General features: G+C 46.7%; 1 protein-coding gene across 2 annotated transcripts in view; it reads left to right on the top strand.

Annotated features, from left to right (window-relative positions):
- Positions 1-19976, top strand: part of ARP9 (actin-related protein 9) — a 196344-nt gene extending 176368 nt beyond the window's left edge. For both annotated transcript variants that reach the window (XM_086504720.1, XM_086504719.1), the window contains 2 exons: positions 18930-18980; positions 19249-19976. In XM_086504720.1, coding sequence (XP_086360846.1) covers positions 18930-18980; positions 19249-19392 — 195 coding nt within the window. In that variant the 3' untranslated portion in view covers positions 19393-19976. The remainder of the gene's footprint in view (positions 1-18929; positions 18981-19248) is intronic.
- The last annotated feature ends 4692 nt before the right edge of the window (positions 19977-24668 follow it).

The following is a 24668-nucleotide window of genomic DNA, read 5'->3' on the forward strand; positions in this document are numbered from 1 at the left end:
TTCATAGGAAATCACATGGCCTTCTTGCATTAAGACCGCTCCCAGGTTACGACCACAAGAATCACAATATACTTCAAATGACTTTTGCAAATCCGGCAAAGTCAACACTGGTCCAGTAGTCGGTTTTTCTTTAAGTGTCTGAAAGGCGGTCACCTCTGTCGATCTCCACGAGAAAGGGACTCCTTTCTGTGTCAATATGTGCAAAGGGGAAGCTACCTCTGCAAACTTTCGAGTGAACCGCCGGTAGTAAGAACACAAGCCGAAGAAGCTTCTAACTTCATGAACATTCTTCGAATCTGGCCAGTCACGTATAGTGTTAATCTTGGCCGGGTCTATCTGTACTCCTGTTGCTGAGACGATGTGTCCCAAAAAGTGTATCTCCGGCAAGAAAATTTCAAATCTTTTTGGCATTGATAACTAATTTGTGATCACGCAATGCCTGAAAGACATGTTGCAGATGGTGTGGATGTTCTGCTTCATCCTTGGAGAAGACTATAATGTCATCAAAGAAAGTGCCGAAAAATGATCTATACTCTTAGAAAATCCTATCTATCATTTGGTTGAAAGTCGCTGGAGCATTGGTAAGGCCAAAAGGCATCACCAAAAATTCATATAAACCGAAACTTGTCCGAAAGGCCGTCTTGTAGACATCTCCCAGAGCGGTTCTCATCTGATGATATCTGTTTTTTAAATCAATCCTGTTGAAACAAGAGGATCCTTGAAGTCGGTCAAGAATATCATCCATCCTTGGAAACGGAAATCTATTTTTGATAGTGATTTTATTGAGAGCTCTGTAATCAATGCACATTCTCCACCAAGATCCGTTTTTCTTTAATACCAACAACACCGGATAGCAGTAGGGTGAAGTACTCGGCTGGATAAGCCCCTTTTCCAGTAGGTTTTTCACTTGGTTCATGATCTCTTCATTCTGGGCTCTGCTAATACGGTAAGGTGGCCGGTTCGGTGGTGTGCTTCCAGGAATCAGATCAATGGTGTGCCCTCAAAGAAACAATCAGAATGCATAGGGAGAAAATCTTGGTGTTCTTTGTCAAGCTCAGACATCTTCGTTCTGTGTTCATCATTTAACTCTTTGAAGTAGATCGAGTAAACAAAGAGACTGGATTTCATTAATTTGGAAATGGCCGAAGCCGATACAATAGGGACGGACTCGCCCTTCAATCTCGGCCCTTTTCATTCGTCAAAGTTTCTTTCTTTGCCTGATAGTCAACTATGGCGTTGTTCTTATGGTACCAAGGAACTCCTAGTAGGATGTCACACCCTTCCAAAGGCATGATGTAGAAGTCCTCGTGCCCTAAATACCCCTGACAATGCAAACAAAGTTTACCAATGACAGGTGTAATGGCTATGTCTTGTCCGGGTGCCGCTACAACTGCCTCTATTGGTGGTCCCATCCTATCGGGTGTATTCTTGAGCCGTGTCGCCAATTCAGGTGAAATGAAGTTGGCCCTTGGCTCCTCCATCGAAGAAAATTAGGGCTTCTCGATCTGTCACTTTGCCCCAAGCTCGGCAAAGTTCTGTACTTTCATCAATCAGGCTTGGGCCAGTACCCATGCAATCTGGTACAAGTCCTGCTTTCATCTTGCCTTTTCTGCCACGTTCCTCTGCTGCTCTGGAACTCTCTGGCCTGCTGTCTTCAGTTTGTCCTTGCTGTGCTTTTTTGGGGCACTTTGCGGAGATGTGCCCTTGTTCCCCGCAACCAAAACACTTTCCCTTCTTGATATAGTTAGCCCTTTCTCGAAGAGTCAGGCAGAGTCGTGTATCCTTCTTTTCTTGGGAACTCTTTTTCTTTCTACTTTCATTGTTGGAGGTCTGCCGGGTTCTCTGAGTCAAGATCTCATCATTGGGGTAAGTCAAATTTCCTGAATGTATCGAGAAAGTCCATTTTGCATGACCCATTAATTCTTGAATAGAATTTGACTTTTGTTCAAGGCAGTAGTCTCGGATCTCTGTAGAGAGTCCACAACAAAACTGCTCAATGTGTTCCTTCATAGTGACCTTCTTAAATGAAGAGGTTGGTAGGAAAGAGTCCCAAATCTCTCGCAATAAGCGTCTAAAGAATCTCCCTTAGTCATCCGAAGATGGTTCCAAGCGGTTCTTATATCCCGTTCGTACTCCCGAGTCAGCCAACAAGAAATAAAGAGCCTTTTGAATTTCAACCACTTGACTGGAGCTTCTTTCCTCGGAAGAAGAGTGGACCACCATGTTCGAGCATTTCCTTTAAGAAAAGATGCGGCCCTCCTAATCTTGGAGTGCTCTGAGTAATGCCCTCCAGAGAAGGCTATGTCAAACTGTTGAATGAAGGCCAAAGCCCTCGGAGCATCTCGGAATCCAAAAGAGGATTCAAATTTTATCGATTGTCCACCTTTAAATTCTTTTGCTTTCTTGCTCTTGTCTTCGAGGAAGTCATATTGGTTGGCTCTGTAGAAGTGCTTCTTATGGTCATCGGAGTTCGAACTATCAGAGGATGACTCCTCTGTTGAGCTATTAGAAACTGGGCGGAATCTGAGTTTCTTTGCCTTTTTCTAACCCTTTCTGAAGCTTTGCTTTTTGCTTCACTTGTTGCCTTTCCTCATCGCTCGTGTCAGAAGAGCTAGAAGAACTGGGTAGTCCTTCAAAGCGTACACGCTTCTTCTGCTTTCTTGCGGATGCAAAAGAAGATTGAGGGCCCAAATAACCAAGCTAGTCAGTCCCCTTCTTGCGCTTTTTGGATTGATTTTTTGTGTCCAAAAGCTGACTAATCTGAGTCTGTACCACCTCTTTAAGTTCTTGTTTTCTAAACATCCTCGGAGAAGGAGGTTTCTTGAGTGCCGGTTTGATTGGTGGTTTGGTGGCTTTCTGCCATTGAGTGTGCATTTTAGCGACGGATTGTTGAGACAAAAAATTTGCAAACTGAGGGTCTTTCGCAAATTTAATCATCTGCTTCTTGCACTCGTCAACCTGTTGTCGACGTTGCATCTCTTGAAGTTCATACTGAGTAGGCCGAGGTGGCCCATACTCTTCCTCTGCTAAGTCGTTTAAATCTTCTGCGTGATCTCCTCCCACATCAACGGATGCAGAAGAAGTCGACTAATTCTTTTCGGAATCCACAAGTGTCGCGTAATAAGGGATCCGATTTCCCGGTAGAAGAGAAATCGGCCGTGCTCTAATACCACTGTAACAAACTTGGACACCCCATGGCAAGTCAAGATTCTGTTGAGACACAGCTTCACTTCAAATTAACTGACAAAACCACTGTAACAAACTTGGACATCCTATGGCAAGTCAAGATTCTGTTGAGACACAGCAGTGATTCACTTCAAATTAACTGACAAAACCGAAAGAGAGTCGACACGGCTTGACGTAGTTCCGTGCCAAGAGGTATTGGCCCCAGAGACTAGCGTCCCTTTTCGGTATTTATTTGTATATTAATCTGTGAGCAAAGTATAACTGAGCCCGTGGGTGCTCGCTCTCAAACTCTGCGTCAAGATGCTCAAAGAAGTTAGCCCCCTTTGGTCGCTTATAGAGGTTTTACAAGGGTTGCTAAAAGCAAAGCCCCAAAAGCATTAAACTTCAAAAAGCAATGTCTTCCAAAAGCTAGCGCTGCCAAAAGCAGCGAGCAAAAATCGCGGAAATCGAAGAAATCGCGGAATTCCATACAGTTGTGCCACGTCAGCAGTCAACGCGTTTACGGCACTCCATACAGCAGCCACGTTAACATGCTCTTCGCTTCTTATTAATGGCACCTAGGCCCCTCGACAAAGGTCCATAAGTTGGACATGCCACGTCACTTCTTCTTTGCTGTTTTTAAGATTTCGAAATTGCTTTTTGGTTGTTTTTAGGGTTTCGTCACTGTTTTTTAAAGGTGTCGTCACCGTTGTTTTTTATGGTTTCACCACTGTTTTTTAGGGTTTCAAATATGTGTTTTGCTGATTTTTAAAGGTTTCACAGCGTTTCTTGCTGTTTTTTAGGGTTCCTTTTTTTGTTATTTTAGACTCTCTCTCTCTCTCTCTCTCTCTCTCTCTCTCTCTCTCTCTCTCTCTCTCTAGCGCGTGGACTGCTGCAGCCTCTCACGCCACCTACTGCTCTGTTCAGCGCTGCCCATGCAGCCCACTCAGCCCCACGCGCTCTCTCAGCTGGATAGCAACGCGCTTACTCTCTCACAGCAACGCGTGGTCAGCTGGACTGCGCCTTCAGCCCCCCCCCCCCCCCCCCCCCCCCCCCCCCATTGTGACAGTACGCCGCCCCCCCCTACTCGTGGCTGGACAGCGCGCCCCCCCCCCCCCCCCCCCCCCCCCCCCCCCCCCCCCCCCCCCCCCCCCCCCCCCAAGCCCGTAGGTGCATTACAGGGCAGATAGCGCGCAGTTACACCTGAAATTTTTCGGACCTGCAAAATTAGAAAATACAGAATTTACATTTACATTTTCCATGAGTTGCAAACCTGCAAGGAAATTTCAGAATTTCAGAATTACATAAATTTCAGCATTGACAGAAATTTGTAGAAAAAGAAAATCTCAAAAAAATAAAAATAAAAAAAATGTACGATTGATATGGGGAACACACATGTATGCATTATGCGGGACAGGGATGTATGTGTGATGTGGACATAGTGGGTTGACTTGGCAGAAGTGCAGTTGTATTTTTGATGGAGGTCATGACTGCTTCGCCGGTATGTAAGCCCCATCCGAAGGCAACCTTTGTGCTTACAAACAAGCGGATTACATTAGTGGATATAGATGGGAGATTGCCTATAGACAGGGGACACGATCAGAGCGCAGAGGGCGAGGATGAGGAGTGGCAGTGTTATTCAGGGAGGAGTTGCAGCCATTGATACATATAGCCCGCAGAGATGAGCAAGCTAGGTACATGTGGGTGAGACTGAGAACAGAGACAGACAGATATCTTTACATTGCTATTTTCTACTTTCCCCCGAGCACGTCAGTGTATGCACCACCCAGAGGACAGTCCCCTTTCTCTATTTTGGATGATGACATATGGGAGTTCTCTAGAGATGGTGACATCATCATTCTAGGGGATTTCAATGCTAGGACTGCCCATCATCAGACAGTATTTTATGATACTTCAGAGGAGATGCTGAGAGAGCTGGATGCTGCAGAGACAGGCCTATCCAGACTATCACATGATGGAGAACACACTGAGTATGGACGACACTTGATAGACATGGGGACTACACATGGATTGGCCATCTTGAATGGCCTACAGAGATTTCCCGCTTCAAGGGGTTTTACATGCTTTCCACACAGACATGGAGCCAGCACAGTGGATTATGTCATGGCACAGCCGAGCCTCATCTCTAGTATCCAGGATCTCACGGTTCGACCCAGACCTGTTGGTGTGGCAGTGGATCATGCTCTTGTGTCAATCACCATCTCTTTTCAGTTTAGTGTAACACGCTACGGACAGCAGCCCCTACTCGCTACACCTTCACGCGGGAGACAGACTCTGTATACATAGATAGGATCTACAGACGCCTATGCACAGAGGAGCCAGGGTGACCTCTGGAGGAGCTTACTACTATATTGACACAAACACTACATGATGCAGCAGCAGAGGCATACCCACATACTAGACTTCAGAGGGAGGTGCTTTTGGGGGACATCACTCACAGACAGTCACAGATTGACTTCCGACGCCTAGTGCGGCGGAAGAAGAGGGCATTTTTGGCTCGGCTAGAGCAGGATCTATATCAGCTGCTCTTGAGTCAGGACTCACGTGAGGCATGGCAGCTCTTTCAGGAGCACTCTCCCCCCCCCCCCGCCATCACTTCTACAAAGGACTGGGGCCAGTACGCATCATCTCTGTACATAGTTCCTGAGCAGCCCCCCTTTCCCGCCCCTCCCGATCCATGCCCACACACATGTGCTTTTTTCACCGTGGAGATGGTGGGGAAGGCCATTGACAGGATGAGGACTGGGAGAGCATATGATCATGATGGTTTAGTGGCTGAGCATTTCACGCATGCCAGAGATCTACTAGCAGAGCTTCTAGCAGTGATGTTTAACCGTGCCATGTGTGAGGGCTTGCCGGATACTTGTAGCCTATCTACTATTGTACCTATCTTCAAGTCGGGAGACCCTATGGAGCCTGGGAATTATCACACTATCATGATTGGACACACATTGGCACGGTTGTACGCATCTATTCTTGAGCAACAGCTGAGTAGATGGGCAGAGAGGGAGGGGATACGCGCAGCCGGGCAGGCAGGGTTCAGGAGGGGTTTTTCTACTCTTGACCATATCTTGACACTTAGAGCCATCATTGAGGAGGGTAGATCGTGTGGGAGACGATCTACTGTAGCTTTGTGGATTTCCGCAAAGCATTTGACACAGTGCCTAGAGCTAGATTGATGCGCAGATTACAGTAGATGAGAGTACCCACAGAGCTCATTTGGGGGGTCATGGCATTATACGAGTCAGTAGTGGGGCAGGTACGCACCTCAGAGGGTCTATCCACACCGATTCACTCCACTATTGGGGTGAAGCAAGGCTGCCCGCTCTCTCTTACTCTATTTGGTATGTATGTGGATGAGGTTTCTGACTACATTGAGAGAGATGGTGATAAAGGTGCACAGCTGGCAGGGACATGGATTCCATTATTGTTATATGATGATGATATTGTGTTGATCTCCGACTCTCCGGAGGGGATGCAACGTCAATTGGATGCTTTGAATAGGTTTGCTCAGGAAAGTGGTTTGTCCGTCAACCTTGGTAAAACCAAGGTCATGGTATTTAATACCACCCCACAGTGGATCAGGAGGTCAGCGCCAGCATTCACATACGGCCAAAAGACTGTGGAATATACAGAGGCGTACACTTACCTCGGAGTGGTTTTTAGTGGGCCAGCATTTTCATTGAGGAGGGCAGCAGAGACTAGACTGACCAGAGCCCATGCAGCATTGGGTAGATTGGAAAGGATGTGTTCACAGGTTCAGTTTCAGGAGCCTCGGACAAAGCTCTGGCTCTTTGACACTCTAGTGGCTTCTGCATTGCTTTATGGAGCTGAGATTTGGGGACCTTCATTAGATCATCACGGGAGGACAGGCCGTAGTGATGGATGGGGGGACATGGAGAAGCCTCTGGTCTCTATGATCTCGCGGCTCATTAGAGCCAAGGCCTTAGTACCACGTGCTATTGTTCGAGCAGAGCTAGCTGCCCCCCCACTAGTGGTTGAGGCGCTCACCAGATCGGTCTCCTTCATACACCGCATGTGGGAACTTCCCAGAGACAGATATGCCCGCCTTGCACTTGAGTCCTCTCGACAGTTAGCCATGCAGGGAGATACAGCATGCTGGTATGGGGAGATGACATCATGGTTTCAGGCGCATGGGTTCAGCATAGACAGATTGCCTCCCTTCCAGTACTCACTAGATGCACCCTCTCTGACTCTTACACAGTCCAAGATCGCCAGGCTCATGCGCCAGGACTTGACTCAGCTAGACACCAGGAGGACATGGATACAGCCAGCACAGGAGCTGGGCACGAAGATGTCTTTCTGCAAAGAGCATCTCCTCCAGCTTACGTTTATGGTTTTGTGACGAGGCCCAGATACATGGACACCCACTTGTCTCATGGGATACGGTGTGCTATCGGCCAGATACGTACCTCTTCACACCAGCTGCGGATCGAGACTGGGAGATACAGCAGAGTACCAGAAGCAGAGGCTAGGACATGCCCCCTGTGTGACATTGAGCCTGAGACAGAGTTGCACTACACATGCCACTGCCCCGTCTACTACGTGATACGAGGCCGCTTCCATTGCTTGTTCAGAGAGGGCTTTGGACCATTCTCCAGAGTCATGCAGTACGAGGATCAGAGATGCTTGGGTTTGTTTTTGCTCGAGCTACGCAGACACAGAGAGAGCCTGATGAGAGGAGAGGCTAGCCAGTCCCAGAGACAGATCACAGATTTCTTTAGAGCTGCCACTGGACACCCGGAGGAGTTACCACCCGGAGGAGTTGCAAGAGTAGGTGTAGCCTGCTACAGTGTCACTTCACAGGACAGGCAGTTGGACAGTTAGCTACAGTTGGTCTGGTTCACACTGGACGGACCCTTTGGCTGGGAGTGACACGTGGCAGGGTACCTACGGTGGTCTAGTGGACGTCGTGGCCAGGTCACCACCACCACTCAGTTTGGAGATAGACTTAGCTGGCTAGACATTTATGGGCCGTTGGTGGCTCTTATGGTTGTACATATCAGTAGTCGTTTTGGGGGAGTTGGGGCTTATCTTGCACGTAGTCGTCTAGAGAGTCTTACACAGAGCACTGCTACACCAGCCATGCACATCTGAGCCTCGACACCCCATCTTGTACCTGTGAGTCCTGGGCTGGAGCTGAGTGTGCTGCCACTCCAGAGTCTGTACAAGGTCCTTTGAGTTAGTCGAGTCCACATGTTCTGGTCTACTGCTGTGTCTCTTTATTATCCATTGTTTCTTGTATTTCATTCTGTTGAGAGAGTTTCTGTTTGTTGAGTGAGATTGTCACGCACATTGCACTGGGGGACACCCACACTGTAGAGAGCACGACACATTATCCGCGCTACAGGTGCTCTCATTTTGGCGACCACGATGGGATCTCAACTGAAGTCTCACTCTGTTGAGTAGCTGGGTTCTTCGCTTCGCCTGTGTAGCCTGTTGGTCTAGTCCAGTTTCACCCTTGATAGCTTAATCTAGCTGGTCTAGTCTCTCGCCTTGCTGGCCTGGTCCCCTCTCGCCCTGGTCCAACTTGCCTCGTCTCTGGTCTAGACCCCTCGACCCTGGTCTAGTCCTCCTCGTCCCTCGTCCCTGGTCCGGCTGGTCTAGTCACTTGCCTGGTCTAGACCCTGGTCTCGTCCTCCTCATCCCTGGTCCAGCTAGTCTAGTCACTCGTCTGGTCTAGTAGAGTCTAGACCAGTCTTCAGCCAGTTCAAGGTTCTCTTACCCAAAGCTTGGTTGGATTGGAGGTCACTGCATGACACATACAAGGAGGTCAGTTGAGCGTCAAAGCCCACTACTGAGCCCTCTGAAGTACTATCACAGAAGACGACCTTTGACGCCGTGTAGAAATCCTTCAACCTCATCACCTATACCTCCACATATCACATCACCCGTTCCTTCGTCATCAGGTTCCCCATCTTCGCGATCACCTTCTCCAGAAAAGCTCTCTCCTATTCTGCTACAGCAAGTTATTGTGGAACAGACTTGCTCTCAGCAAGGAATCATGGAGCCACTAGCTAGTGTTTTGGCCAAGGTGAACATCAAGTTCCCTACCTTCAAAGGGCTGTCCTCAGAAGATGCTGACGACCATGCAAGAAGATTTGTATCTCTCTGTAGGGGACGTGGGCTGAACAGAGAAGATGGTTACTTGGTACTATTTCCATCCACCTTGGATGGCCTAGCAGATAAATGGTACAGCCAATTTGCAGAGAACCATTTTGCAACTTGGGCAGCCTTAAGACAGCAGTTCTGTGCAACCTTCAGGCCAGGTGACTACAAGGAGAAGGTGTTGGATGAGTTGGCCAACATGGTGCTCAAGCCTGAGGAGACTTTTGCGGAGCTTATGACTAAAACTAAGTCATTGGTGGCCAAGCTTCCCCAACAACCCGGTGAATTCATGGTTAAAAAGTGGGTGGAGAAGGCGCTTCCCAAAACTTCCCAGCAAAAACTCCGAGAGAGTCTCCGACCCGACGCCACTCTCGACGAGTTCATCGCAGCTGCTACTAGAATAGAGGGAGCTAGGAAGCTCTTCAACAACTCTCTTCAAATAGATACTCCCTCTGTGTTCTCAGAAGGTAGTCCTACTGATCCTTTAACTTCTTTACGCAGGGAACTGGAAGCCCTAAAGCTACAACGAGCTCTTCAAGAGGAGAGGTCCTTCTCTCTTAGACAAGAGAAGCCTACACATAATGAGGCATTGGAACAGATTAAGCGCGAGTTAGAAGAGCTCAAGTGTCAGCAAGAGACTAAGGCTATGGTTTGGTGTAGCTCATGCCGCTCTCCGGGGCACCCCCCACAGGAATGCCCCCTTCGCGTTTACTGCCACTTCTGTGAAAAATCTGGACATGAGGATAAAGAGTGTTACTACCTCAAGGGATTGCGTCAAATACAGCAAAATCTTGGTCCTTCTCTCCAACAAGGGCTAGCACCTGTATCCAACATGGTCTCACCCTACGGCCATCAAAACCAATTGCCTCCTCTGCTGACAACACCCCCTATGCAGCAAGGTATGCACAACAATTTTGCACCCCACAGTTTTTATCATGCTAGTACTCCCTCAGTTCCCCAAAGTTTCTACACCTTAGCCTCCAATTCCATGCAGCAACCACCTCGTCCCCCGTTTCGTCCTTCCAACCGGCCCATACTCTGCTACAGATGCGGAGAATATGGGCATTATCAGAGCAAGTGTCCTTTACCCGAGGGGTCCCCTCCTTGTCGTCATTGCCCTGATTCGAAGGATCACTACAGTAAGGATTGTCCTAAGCAAAGGGCATCCACGTCTTCAGGCTCGACTCAGAACCAGCCTGAATTCACCTTTCCGAAGATAAATTTGATTACTGTGAACACCGTGCCTCAACCTTCACGTGCTACTCATGTGGTTAAGCCTCTGCAAGTGGAGGAGCCTACTGGTGTCCTTACTCGGGCACAAAGAGCAGCTCTTGGTCTCAGTCTACCCACAGGTCCACCTCGCCAGTCTCCACTTCCTCACTCTGGTCTACCTGACCCAAAGGACAAGTCCTTCCAAATTGCTCAGAGCAAACCAACTTCCTTGTTATCTGACATTGATGGAGGCTTCTTAGAAGCAGTGGCTGACTTGGAACAGATTAAGGTCACAAAAGGAGCCCAATTCGAAGGTGCCAAGCCCACAGCAGAAGCCATCTTGAAAAATACTTTTCAGCAGGTGTCACTATACGACATGCTAAGGCTCGACGCAACACTTAGAAGTGACACCCTGTCAGTCATTCAGTCTCTGTACCCGGGGGCTGGGCCTAGTGGCGGGCACCTCCCTGTACAGCCCTCAGAGTCCTATTTGATTTCCTATCCGGCTGCTCCCCTCACCGACTATAAAAGTCCACGTCTTACTGTATCTATTCTAGGGAAGTCGTTCTCAGGCGTCATAGTGGATGGTGGGTCTGGAATCAACCTAATGCCTGAATTTACCATGTCAGCCTTAGGTCTGCAGCCTACTCGCCCTGCTCCGTTCACTGTTACATTGGCAGACCAGCGGACAGTCTATCCTGTGGGCATAATAGAGAAGGTGCCTTTGAAGGTACAAGACTTCACCTTTAGCTTGGATTTTGTGGTGGTCAGTCTTCCTCAGGTGGAGGGAGGATTTCCGTTGCTGATTGGTAGACCCTGGTTACGGCATACTAAGGCACTTCATGATTGGGGAAACGACGCCATGTGGATATCCACTCCCGGCTCCCAAATGCAACCAATCCGGCTTGAAGGAGGGATGGATCCAGTGGCCCAGCACAGCTCATTGACAGTACAGTCCAACCCTGACCCTGAGCAGCCCATCGCACCTGACGGGTCTGACGAGGACCTGCTACAGTGGTTGGAAGCTACCACTTCAATGCCATGTTACATGGTCTCTACTCAAAATTTACCTGTGTCGCCAGTTACACTCTCTCTTCAAAATCCTCAGGAGGACACCGATGTCCAAAGTCCTACAGCAGACAGTACAACAGTCGAAGAAGTAAGTGTGTCAGCCCCACATTCTCATGCGTCGAATGAACCGCCGATGGAAGCCCTCGGTCTTGGGGAACCTATCACACATCACCGAAGGGGGAAGAAATCTCCTCTGCATGCACTAGCCAAAGATTTCCCTCTTTCTAGAGCATCTCCCAAGTTGGACCCCATGCAAAAGCACTCTGTCACGTTGTCTCTATCGGAAGATTTGCCCTTCGAGGAGCTCCCACAGGGATGGCTACAAGAAGAGTATGCAGAGTTTCCAATCGATCAAACCCCTGCTCATGATGTCTTGAAGCTCCAAGAGGCAGCTCACCTCTCATCTTCAGAAGCACCCTCTCCAGCTACAACCCCAGACCCGGTCAGAGAAGTCAACCTGGGAGATCCTGACAACCCTCAGCACGTACTGATAGCAGCTTGGTTATGGGAGCATCCCGCATTACTCAATCAGGTCGTCTCTTTCATTCACTCTTTTAAAGATGTTTTCGCTTGGTCCTACAAGGATTTAGAGGGGATTCCACCAGAATTGGGTGTCCACACTATACCTCTGGTCGAAGGGGCTAAGCCTGTAAGAGGCCGAGCTTACAAGCTCAACCCGAAGTATGCTGAGGCGGTCAAGGCAGAGTTAGAAAAAATGCAAGAGGCAGGGATCATAGTACCTGTGGAGCACTCTGAGTGGTTATCACCCATGGTGATAGCGCCGAAGAAGCAATCCAACAAAATCCGCGTGTGCGTCGATTACCGTGCTCTAAATAAGGTAACTATCCCAGATGGGTTCCCAACACCTTTCACCGAGCGTGTGCTCGAAGATGTAGCAGGGCATGTATTGTACAGTTTCATGGATGGGTTTAGTGGATACAATCAGTTGGGAATCCATCCAGGTGATCAACTGAAAACGGCTTTTGTGACTCCTTGGGGTATTTTTATATACACTCGAATGTCTTTGGGGTGAAAAATGCTCCACCTTTTTTCAATAGGGCGGTATATCTCATCTTTTGTCCTCTGCTTACGGATCATCTTCGCATCTTCATGGACGATTTTTCGACCTTCTCAGGTGCTCAATGTTCAACCCCAGTGGAAAACCTAGAGGAACACCTCTCTCAGCTCTCTGCTGTCTTCCTCAGGTGCAGAGAGGCGCGTCTAAAGCTAAATCCTAACAAATGCCATTTTTTGGTTACTGAAGGCACACTTCTAGGCCATGTGGTGTCGGCTAAAGGTTTAGCTCCTGACCCAGAGAAGATTGTGGCAATCTTAAAGTTACCACCTCCCATCAACCCAAAAGGGGTACAGAGCTTTGTAGGCCACACAGGATATCATCGCAGGTTTATACGCATGTATGCATAGGTGGCTCAACCCCTGACCCGTCTAACCAGTGCTGCTGTTCCCTTTCAATGGTCAAAGGCAGAGTCAGAAGCTTTTGCATACCTTAAAAAACGCCTCACAGAGGCGCCTATCTTAGTAGCTCCCGATTGGTCTCTCACCTTTCATGTGCATACAGATGCCAGTCAATTGGCTGTGGGTGCGGTGCTGACTCAGCCTAGTAAGGAGTATAACCTGGATTGCCCTGTTCACTATGCAAGTCGCCTACTCACCAAGGCAGAGTGTAACTACAGCACCACAGAAAGGGAAGGTTTAGCCATTGTGTATGCTCTGCAAAAATTTCGGCACTACTTATTAGGGGTCCACTTCACAGTTATTACTGATCACCATGCCCTCAGATATCTGCTCAACAAGCCGCAGGTTGCAGGTAGAGTATGGCGATGGCTACTCTTATTTCAAGAGTTCGACTTCGAAGTGGTACTCAGGCCCGGCAAACATCATGTCCTCGCCGACCATCTTTCTCGCGTTTACACTGGTGAAGAAGCAAGAGGGGTTGCTGACAACTTTCCGAACAGCAGTCTTTTTAAGGTGGATACCACACCGGAATGGTACGGCGATGTTTTGCATCTGCTTTCTAGGGGCCTCTACCCTGAGAATGCTTCTCCCCTACATAAGAGACGCCTGTTGCTCTCATTGGGGGCCAGTTGCTCTCATAAGAGACGCCTGTTGCTCTCATTGGGGACCTTTCACTCTCATTGGGGGCCAGTTATACAAATCAGGGCAAGATGGTGTTCTGAGGCGGTGTGTCTCCCCTCACGAAGTCGAGTATATTTTAGAGGATGCCCATAGTGGTCCCACTGGTGGCCATTACCCTGGCCATATTACTGCACAAAAGATTCTCCAGTGTGGCTTGTGGTGGCCCTATATTTTCCGCGATGCAATCGCCTATGTAAAGGTATGTGATGTATGTCAGCGTTGTGGCCCTAAACCAAGCAAACAGTCAAACCGTCCTCTGCAGGTCTCTATGGCATGGCAACCCTTTGAGAGGTGGGGCATAGATTTTGTAGGCCCAATTACTCCCTCTGCCCAACCCGGCAATCGGAAGTATCTCTTGGTGGCTACCGACTACGCAACAAAGTGGGCAGAGGTACTTGCCACAACGGACTACACTGGCACTACAGTAGCCAAGTTTCTCTATGAAAATATTTTGTGCAGGTTTGGATGTCCATTGGAAATCACCAGAGACAGGGGTAGTCACTTTGTGAATGAAACAATTTCTACCTTGCTGGCCAACTACAAGATTTTTCATAGAAAATCTTGTTCTTATTACCCTAGAGCAAATGGGCAGGCAGAGAGCACTAATAAGGTTCTGATAGCACTCCTGCGGAAAGCATGTCATCTTCATCCATCAACTTGGGCTCAAGCTATCCACGGTACACTTTGGGCATATCGAACTTCTTTCAAAGCCACAACCAATTACACTCCATTTCAATTGGCGTTCGGGTTGGAAGCGATAGCACCTTTCGAATTCAACTTAGGGTCCCCGCGAGTGGGAAGTCTTCGTGCCAATGGAAATTTGGGGTCGGCAGCAGTCTCGTCTTTTCATTTTGGAGGAAAGCCGAGGTTTGGCTTCACTGGCTCTAGAAGCAGAGCAGCTTCGTTGTAAAGCCTGGCATGATCGCCATCTCAGGAAGCCGCAAATAACACAAGGAGCACTGGTGCTACTTTATCAGGCCAAGTTTTTGAAAAAAGCAAAGAAGCTGGTTCTAGCTTGGCAAGGGCCCTTTAGAGTACAGGAGGTTTTGCCACAGGGGGCTGTCCAGTTAGTCACTTTGGAAGGCGTCCCTTTGCCACTGGTAAATGGCTCCAGAATCAAGTGCTATTACTCCTCTGAGTAAAGGGTATGCAACTTTCCGCCATCTGTAGGTTCTCTGGCCCATCTCTCTCCTCCCCTCGAGCTTTCCACCAGAATAGATGTTCTGTTATTGTCTCAGTTTTTGCTATGTTTGTAAGTTTCCGCCTTTCCTCTAAGATATCTTTTCTCCACTAAGTCCTCTTGGTAATTGGGTATTATCGGGAACTTCTACAAGAGTCACTCCTCCTCACTGGACTCCTCCTATAATCAGTCACTCTTCTAATTCCTCTAATGGTTTCTATCCTCAGTGTTATTTGCAGTTAAGTATTAAGATCCTTCCAAACTGCTTTTAGTCAAGCTTCTTGCGTGACTTTGTTCAGTCTGACAACTGGAATCTGCTTGGGGACTAGTGGGGACTCTGCTTAGATGGCAATTGGGATAATGAGCAAGGTGTAATCAAGGACTTGGCTTGATGGGACTCCCAATGCCATACTGTCTATGGGAAGAATATAGGCTTTACTGCAGGAACCTTAATCTCCCAATGAGTCAAAATTACCCTCCCTTTTATCTGCTCGAAAATTGTAGCTGCTAAAAAATTAGCACTTTGTACCTTCTCTTTTGCTTCTGCTATCACTTTGTACCGAGTACCGAGTGTGCACATCGGCCCTACCCTCTCCCACACCCCCTCTCGCCCTACCCTATACTCTCGCCCCCTACCCTCTCCCACACTCCCTCTCGCCCCTACCCTATACTCTCGCCACTATCCTCCCCTCTCGGCCCTACCCTCTCCCACAACCCCTCTCGCCCCTATCCTCCCCTCGCCCCCTACCCTCTTCCTCACCCCTCTCGCCCCCTACCCTAAACTCTCGACCCTATCCTCCCCTACTCTCCTCTCTCGCCCCCTACCCTCTCCCACACCCCCTCCCGCCCCTATCCTCCCCTCTCGCCCCTACCCTACCCTCTCCCTCACCCCCTCTCGCCCCTATCCTCCCCTCTCGCCCCTACCCTCTCGCCTACCCTCTCACAGCAACCCTCGCCCCTAACCGTCCCCTCTCGCCCTAACCTCCCACTCTCGCCCCTACTCTCTCTCAGCACCCCTCTCGCCTTGCCCTCTACTTGCCCTACTGGTTCGCCCTACTGGTTCGAATTTGCTGCCCTAAATTGTGTTTTGCAGCAAAACTAAAGCATCACGTGCTTTTCCATTGCCAGCCTAAATCGTTTTGCAGAAGAAAATCCAACCTGGCCTTTTCTTCCAACCTGAGGCCATATCTGAGTGCTTTTCCATCACTTGACTACTCAGAGGCTCGGTTTGTCATCCGACCTCAACATGGCAGGGGGTAGCAAGCAACAGGAGAAACAGCAAGAAGGAAGTAGCAAGAAAAAGGTAGAGTTGAAGAGGAGGAAAGCTCTGGTTGCATCAGAGAGCGAAGCAGATGAAGTATCTGCAAGCAGCAGCAGCCATGACATAGAGAACTTTACCTCCAGTGACCCAAGTGATGAGAGCTACAAAGCAGACTCAGCAGCATCTGATGATTCCGATGTCAATTCCGAGTCAGGTGCATCCAGTGATCAAGAGGAACACTCAAAGGTGGCTCAGAAAAATGAAAAGCAGCAAATTATCACTCATGAAATCAAGAGGCCTGCTTCTTCAAAAAATCGCATAGCATTTTCATTACATTTTCATATGCAGCAACCTCGACCATCGCTCAGCGAGGTGCTGTCGACTGCTCAGCTACGGACTCTGGGCCTCACAGAATTGGCTGATGCAAATTTACCTGATACTATTCCAGCAGAACTGATACATCAACTGCTGAAAAACTTTCCAAAGGTCCGGGGCCACAAGCTAACAGCTACAAGGCTTGGCCATGCCATGGGTATGACCAACTTTCCAGCTGTGAAGTCTACTACTCGCACTTTCTCTTTGTTGTCCAAGGACGCGACAATTCAAGCATGTAAAGAGCTATTGAGCTCGGATCACCCAAATTATGAGCGAAACAGACGGCTTCTCGCAATCTCACTCAACAAACAAAAACTCTCTCAACAGAATGAAATACAAGAAACAATGGATAATAACAGAGACACAGCAGTAGACCAGAACATGTGGACTCGACTAACTCAAAGGACCTTGTACAGACTCTGGAGTGGCAGCACACTCAGCTCTAGCCCAGGACTCACAGGTACAAGATGGGGTGTCAAGGCTCAGATGTGCATGGATGGTGTAGCAGTGCTCTGTGTAAGACTCTCTAGACGACTACGTGCAAGATAAGCCCCAACTCCCCCAAAACGACTACTGATATGTACAACCATAAGAGCCACCAACGGCCCATAAATGTCCAGCCAGCTAAGTCTATCTCCAAACTGAGTGGTGGTGGTGACCTGGCCACGACGTCCACTAGACCACCGTAGGTACCCTGCCACGTGTCACTCCCAGCCAAAGGGTCCGTCCAGTGTGAACCAGACCAACTGTAGCTAACTGTCCAACTGCCTGTCCTGTGAAGTGACACTGTAGCAGGCTACAGTAGGCAATAACATAGCCTTCCTTGCCAATGCATATGGACGAAGGTCTAAAATATTCAGCCCCCCAAGACGCTTTGGAGTGCAAAGTTTCTCCATTGCTAACAAACGGAGGCCTTTTTTATAAGAACTAGTGCGCCACAAGTGAGATACAATGCTAGACATAAGCAATGAGAGGCGGGAGCGAGGCCAATGCAACAACGGCAAGTAAAATTGAACATACGCCATCATGATACTTTGCACAATACAAAGTCGAACATGTAGGGGCCATGTAGACAGTTTCCAATAGTGCAATTTAACATTCAATCGTTGCATGACCCAATCAATTTGCTCAGTATTAGTGACCCACACACACACACATATATATTACACACACACACACATCTGAAAGTTGTACCTGAAGATGCCACCGCCCAGCATGATGAGCTCGAGAATGCTGCCCTCAAAGCTATCGAGTGCAAACTGAAGCCATTCACAAACTATGCCACGGGATGGGGAGAGGTTCATACGCCCAACCAGAATAATGTCTAGTTGCCAGGCCAAGTACGCACTTCATATTCTAGCAAAACTGCTTCAAAAGCTTTGAAACTCGTTTGATACGAAACGTTTTGAAATTCCATACCGACTATGATCACCGGCCAATAAGGAGTTTGGGGAGTGCATGCAGGAATTGTGTCTCGATCATACACAGCAGTTATGCCACTCATCCTTTGGTTTTCAAGTACTTCTAGTCCCCCAATGCATATCTATTGCTCATTTCCCCCATCTTGGATTGCCAAGCATGGCAATCAGTTATGGCATTTGCACAAGCCCATCCATTGGTGTGAAGGCTCCTCACCACCTTAGCTGCCAGTTCCCAACAAGCTGTGTTTTTCTGTTTTTGTAGTTTTTTTGTGGCTTCGATTTGCTGCATCACTGATGATCTCAACTGGACAAACACTACTACTTTGTCAAGGCAGTGGTTCCCAGGATGGTAGGTGGTGCTCTCAAGCTGTAGTGATGGATAAGTGCCACACTTAAATGGCTGAGGGAATGTGATGAAAACTTGGCTGTGCAAAGAAAGAGACAGAAATCTTCTTGAATAGTTTACCATTGCTAACTCCTGATGATAGGATGTGAAGACTCTAGATAGAGGCACAATGGGAGGTTGTTGCAGATGTCCAATCCATCAGCTATTTTGGAGCGACGTTCAAGCTCAGTTTGTGAAAACAACAGCACATGGCAAGTAATGGGTAAAAGGCAATACAATTAGGATACCAAAAAAAATTTAAAACAATCCAATGAGGCTGGTCTCTTCTCTTCCTTTATCACTTATTAAGAAGAGAGCAAATAGGGCTTGGGACTATTGTGCTACATAGGTGCTCTGTCTAGCTTGGACGAGTGCGTTGGAGTCCTTCATTATTTCAGCTATGGAGACCTTGGCCTTCTGACAGGGGCACCAATAAATCTTCAAATGTCTTATTTTACTGTGTTTTAGCTCACAAGTGTGTCGTATTGATTTCTCTACTTAGGCTTTATAGATTTGATAGGATGAAATCTATTCAATTGTGTTTGGCTGCAGGTACTGCCTCCTCGAATGGAAACAGGCATGGTTGGATGGAAGGGTGGAGCGGTGAGAATTCTTTGTAAATCGGCCTCTTTAAAATGATCTGAAAACTAGGGCAATGTCTTTATCTCTCAGCTTTGAGCAGAAGCAGAAAGATCACCACTTTTCATTTCATTTTCTTGCAATCTGAATGATGCACTTGATTTGTCTAGAGAGTATGTACGAATAACCAAAAATCAGCCAGACGCATAAATATTGATTTGGAACATTTTTGCATGAAACTTGTGATTACAGTTGTGTTGCCAATGAAGGATTCTGAATGTCGTTTTTACAGATTGTAGCAGTATTGGACTTCACTCGAGACACATGGGTGCAAAGAGAGGACTGGGTAGGTGGTGGCTTAAGGGTTGGTTCGGGCCGAAAATACAAAGACTCTTTCTTTCTTCAAACGCACACCTTCTGGTACACCAGCTCATGAAGACCGCATACCAGGGAGGCATACATAGGCTTGTCATGCACTACAAAGTCTTAAGAGAACACACAGAGACTCAATGTCAACGAACTTTTAAGTAGCAATGGATCTGACGGTTTGTAAGAGAGATGCGATCGAGGGTCAATTCATCTTAACAGCAAGAGGTAAATTCACTGCAAGGCAGTTATCCATCAGCTGAGATAGGAGGTAAGGTGAGCTTCCAGATAACTTGTCTACAAATCTGTGGAAGACTAAACATTCTTTGAACATGTTGTCAACTCCCAAGTGAAGGTACATCATTGAAATTGATATATGAGCAATGTTTCGATCCTGTCCTTCAATTGCCAAACTTTTCTAGACCTTTCTTTCTAGTTGTCAGGGTGATATCTCCGGGTCTACATGTCTGAGGCATACATGGCATTGGCAATGGTGGACATAGAGCAGTGTATTTTTGCTTACTTTCCCTTGATGTGATAAGAAGTCAATGTTATTAAATGACAGATATTGTGACATCTGCATCCACAAAATAGAACACCTGTCTGACAAATGTATCCATCAAATCATCTAATTTATTCATTACTTGATCCTTTTGCCATGAGTCTACATCCAAGTAAGAGGCAAACCTCTATTGTCACATCTGTTAAACTGTGAACCTCTATTGTTACATGTGGACGTCAAAGTCATGACCCACCTCCAAGACCCCGTCTAATTACAGGTTGGGCATATGTGTTGACAAGGGTCTTATGGTGGCTAAGAGACTACATGGCATGTAGGTAAGGGCCCTATCTAGAAGGCTATGTAGGGGATGGTTGGGTGGAGACTCACAGGCAATACCCTCTGTCATAATAACTAATATCTATTTCTCCTAAATGATTTTCTCATGTTAAACTGATCATTTAATATGGGGAAGTACCAGGGGAGAAAAAGCTAGATTATTGGTAATGCTAGCAGACTGATCATAGTAGGGATTCAAAGGAGGGAAAATAGGGATCCAAAGGGACCATCTGTAGAAGAGCAATGTGCAAGCAATGGGCTTCAAAGACCTAAGGTTCAACGCATTAAGCCTTCCAAAATGCTAAGGTTCCAAAATTCAAAGGTTAAGTCTAATGGTCAATGCTTAGGAAAATTGGATGCTTGAGTGTACAAAAAGTCTTTTGCAAGCTCTTAAAGAGGAGGGGGCGAGCCCTTTTAGTAGGGGATGCAAGAGAAACACACACACACACTCATGCAAGCCCCTTTACACAAAGGGCATAGTGGACACATGTCAGCTCCCTAGCCCAATTGCCCACAAGGTGCATTCAAATCCTATTGGATGGCCATAGAGGTGGATCAATGACAATTAAGCTAGAGTAAATCTAGTTTAATTCATTTAAGCTCTCTAGAAGACTATTGGTCATTCTCCCAAGGGGTCAAATGAGCATTCTGCAGCCCAATGGCTTGTCTGATTCCTATTGGCCAGAAGATTAAGAGGTCCAATGAGAGTTTAATTGCATTAATTAATTACCTAAAGATCTAACAAAAGGGGAAAGGGGGACAGGTCACAAGATTATCACTTAAGCTTCTTAATTATCATTGGCTAGGTTTTGCAGGGTCCAATGGGGTGTTAGCATGAGTAAGAAGCATGAGGGGTCGACCAAGAGAGAGGGGGCTAATTTTGTCACACTCTCAAGGTATCACACACACTCCAATGAAATGCTCACTATGTCTATGCTATTTTTCGCTACACAAATTACAAATCCTATTGGATGGCCGTAGAGGTGGACCAATGAGAATTAGGCTAGAGTAAATCTAGTTTAATTTATTTAAAAACACTTAATAAAAGAACCAATAAGAATTAAGCTCTCTAGAAGACTATTGGTCAGTCTTCCAAGGTGTCCAATGAGCATTCAGCAGTCCAATGGCTTGTTTGATTCCTATTGGCCAGAAGACTAAGGGGTCTAATGAGAGTTTAATTGCATTAATTAATTACCTAAAGCTCTCACAAAAGGGGAAATGGAGACACATGTCACAAGGCTATCACTTATGCTCCTTAATTATTATTCGCTAGGTTGTGTAGGGTCCAATGGGGACAAAACATGAGGGGTCGAGAGAGAGAGAGAGAGAGAGAGAGAGAGAGAGAGAAGGGGGGGAGGGGGAGGGGGAGGGGGGGGGGGGAGGTTGGTTTTATCAAGGTTTTATCACACACACTCTCACACAATCTCATGTGTGAAGCAAGAAGACCCTCTCTCCTTCTCAAGCTTTAATGGAAAGCTCATCCTCTACTCCAAGCTTGTGAGAAGAGAAGCCTACACCAACAACTCTTGGCTTTGTGATGCAAATCCAACTAAGAGCCAAGATTCAATGCATGCTCATCTCCTCTATCATGCTAATTACTAAGCTATGCTAAGCTATTATGAGTGATTATGAGAGGAGATATACTTCTTTCTAGTAAGACTGCTCCTTCCTCTCAATCTACTTTCATACCCCGCTAGCTCTCACCATCTTCAAAGGTGTGTGAGGTCTTGGGTTTGAGACCGTGAGGGAATTGATGTTGTGTTTTAAAGTGTTTGCTTAGTGCTTGAAGCTTCTATCTTCATTGCACTAGCTAGTTATTGAAGGAACACCAAGAATTGTATCGTAAAATGTCTCTCTTGATGGGGAAAACCTATAATACAAAGCCTTTTGGAGAGGGACCCGGCTCCATGTAAATCCGGTCCTCAACTATTGTCAATAGCTTAATTTATCTCTCTTTTGAAGTATTGTTCATGCCTATCTAACTAGGTGTTATGCTTTTTGTTGCTCTGTCTCCATCCAAGCACTCTTGCTATGCTCATTAAGAATCTATTCCAATGAAATGCTCATTGTCTATGCTATTTTTCGCTACACAGAAGTTACTAGGCCATTAAATGTTACACCCTCTACCTCACGTTGGTGTCAGAGCTCAGCGCTCTCTCTCTCTCTTCCACATGTAACCTTTTGGTCTCATAGGTCATGTTGGCCTTTAGAAGACGTTAATATTACATTTCATCTCTCTCTCTCTCTCTCTCTCTCTATTTTTGGTGAATGTTTTCTACACTTGTCACCGGAAAATTGTTGAAGTGTTGAGTTGGTGGTCACTTGCAAGGAGTTTGCCAAAGGAAAAATTTGTGGAGGTGGCCAAGAGTACTTTTAAGACTTCATGCCAACATAAAGCCTCTACACTTGTAAAAGTATTGATGTGGTCACTTCCAAGAAGTTTGCCAAATGAGAACTTTATGGAGGTGGCCAAGTGATACATCAGAGAATATTTTGAAGACTCCCCCAAATTCAACGTATGCCAACATGAAGCTTGTACATGCGTATGACTATTATAAGTGATCATAGATTGCAACAAATTTTGCACCATAGGTCTTTAGTCTCTTCAATGTAGTCTTGAATAAGTCTGGCTTACAGCATTCTTTTGCTCTTCCAAAGCATGAGTGTCTTCTTCGATTAAACTAGAGGTTCCACCCACCCTTGTGGTGGTGTAAGAGATCAATAAATATATCCTATTGCCATCTTTGCACTTTTCCTTCGACACAGCCAATTATGTGCATGAGAGACAACAAAGCTTTTCAATGATCAAGGTGGCAAGGGCAATAATAAAAGCGATTGGTCATGTCGTAATCACCTTTGTCCTCACCACCTCAAACAGTTATGTAAAGGCAACCCTTGTGATTGAAAAACATTGATTTTTTCTTAAAGTTTTTTACTCCATTAGCCATTTTTTTAAAAGTAGAGGTTTTTTCGTGCATTTAATCCAAAATAGAGCCTATATTAGTCTCTAAAATTTGGTGATTGTGTGAGTTTTTCATTCTATGCTTTCTATTTTCTTTCTTTGGTAATATTCTTTGTTTCTCTCTCGTTTTATGGTGGTCACATACTTGTTTGTAATTCACCAAAAGAAAAGGCAGTAAGGGCATGTTGCTTATTTGTGCTTCCATTGATTGTGTAGTGTCAATTGTGTCATGTTGCTCATTATGATTGGTGAAGTTATCGTTTCTTCTTTCATGGTACAACTTGTGGATACATTTGTTTTAAATGAGGCAGACTCCAACAAATGTTTCAAAATTAAAAAATGCCAATGAATCCCACTCCCTTTTCTAATGGCCAACTTCAAGGTTCCCCAAAGAAGTCCTTCCGTCATCTCGCTCGTGCATCTACTAGCATGCCTCCTTAAAACTTGCATTCCTACCTTAAAAGATACAAGCGTTTTTCTAAAAACTAACAAGCGTTGCTCTAGTATATTGTTCGTTTAAAGTCATGGTATTTAGTAGACTTTGTAAATTATTGTTTCTTGAACCTTTGAAATGCATTGAGTAGCCCCGATCAATTTTGGTTTTGGGGTGTTTTAAGGGGTATCTTGAAAGATCCCCTTTTGTCTTCAGAAAAAGTGGGCACGCGAAAGGAAGAGAGAGAGAGACTAGTGGATTTTGACTAGATTCTCAAGGGAAGCCGATGGGGGAACTTGGAAGAGAGAGAGAATGAAGAAGAAGAAGAAGAAGAAGAGAATTTTAACCGTAGTAGGAAACTATCCCAAGAGACCTTAAAGATCTTTTCGAGAAGAGAGAGAGAGAGAGAGAGAGAGAGAGAGAGAGAGAGAGAGAGAGAGAGAGAGAGAGAGAGAGAGAGAGAGAGAGAGAAGGCCTGCGTCGATTCAATCTCAACTCCTGTCTGCGAAATCAGGCCTGCATTAGAGCGTAAGTGGAATGGGTGGGTAGCAAAGCAGTCGTGGCATCTCTCTCTTCTTGGCAGTGCTACCCCAATGGGCATGAATACCTTGCATCTGATAGCATGGTGAGGATGGAATTCATCAACAAGGCAAGTGCAGAGTTGGACAACCTGCTTGGTGCTGCAGAAGCTCATGCAGGAGAGGTATTGTGCACGTCAATTTGTAGGGCAAGGTAGGCTAGGAATGGATGGTGCGAGTTTATTTGCAGGGCACCAATGGGCTTTGCAGAGCCTAGGGTAAAAGTATGATGGCGAAGGGCTTCTCTCTCTCTCTCTCTCTCTCTCTCTCTCTCTCTCTCTCTCTCTCTCTCTCTCTCTCTCTCTCTCTCTCTCTCTCTCTCTCTCTCTCTCTCCTTCATGTGCGCAGGCCAAGTTGTGGCACCTCCTGCTGGCCAGTCTTTTGCTCGCATGTTGATGGCCATAACTGCTGATAGCCAAGGTGTGGTTACATCTCCTAGCGGCCAGCGTTTTGATCGCCTGTTGGTGGCCAAGTTATGGTGCTACTAGGGAGTCACATGCAATGAAAGTGCTACGAGATTTCAGCAGGACGCCGA

Source organism: Adiantum capillus-veneris, chromosome 28, assembly GCF_014529385.1.
Source record: "Adiantum capillus-veneris isolate H3 chromosome 28, ASM1452938v2, whole genome shotgun sequence".
Lineage (NCBI taxonomy): Eukaryota > Viridiplantae > Streptophyta > Polypodiopsida > Polypodiales > Pteridaceae > Adiantum > Adiantum capillus-veneris.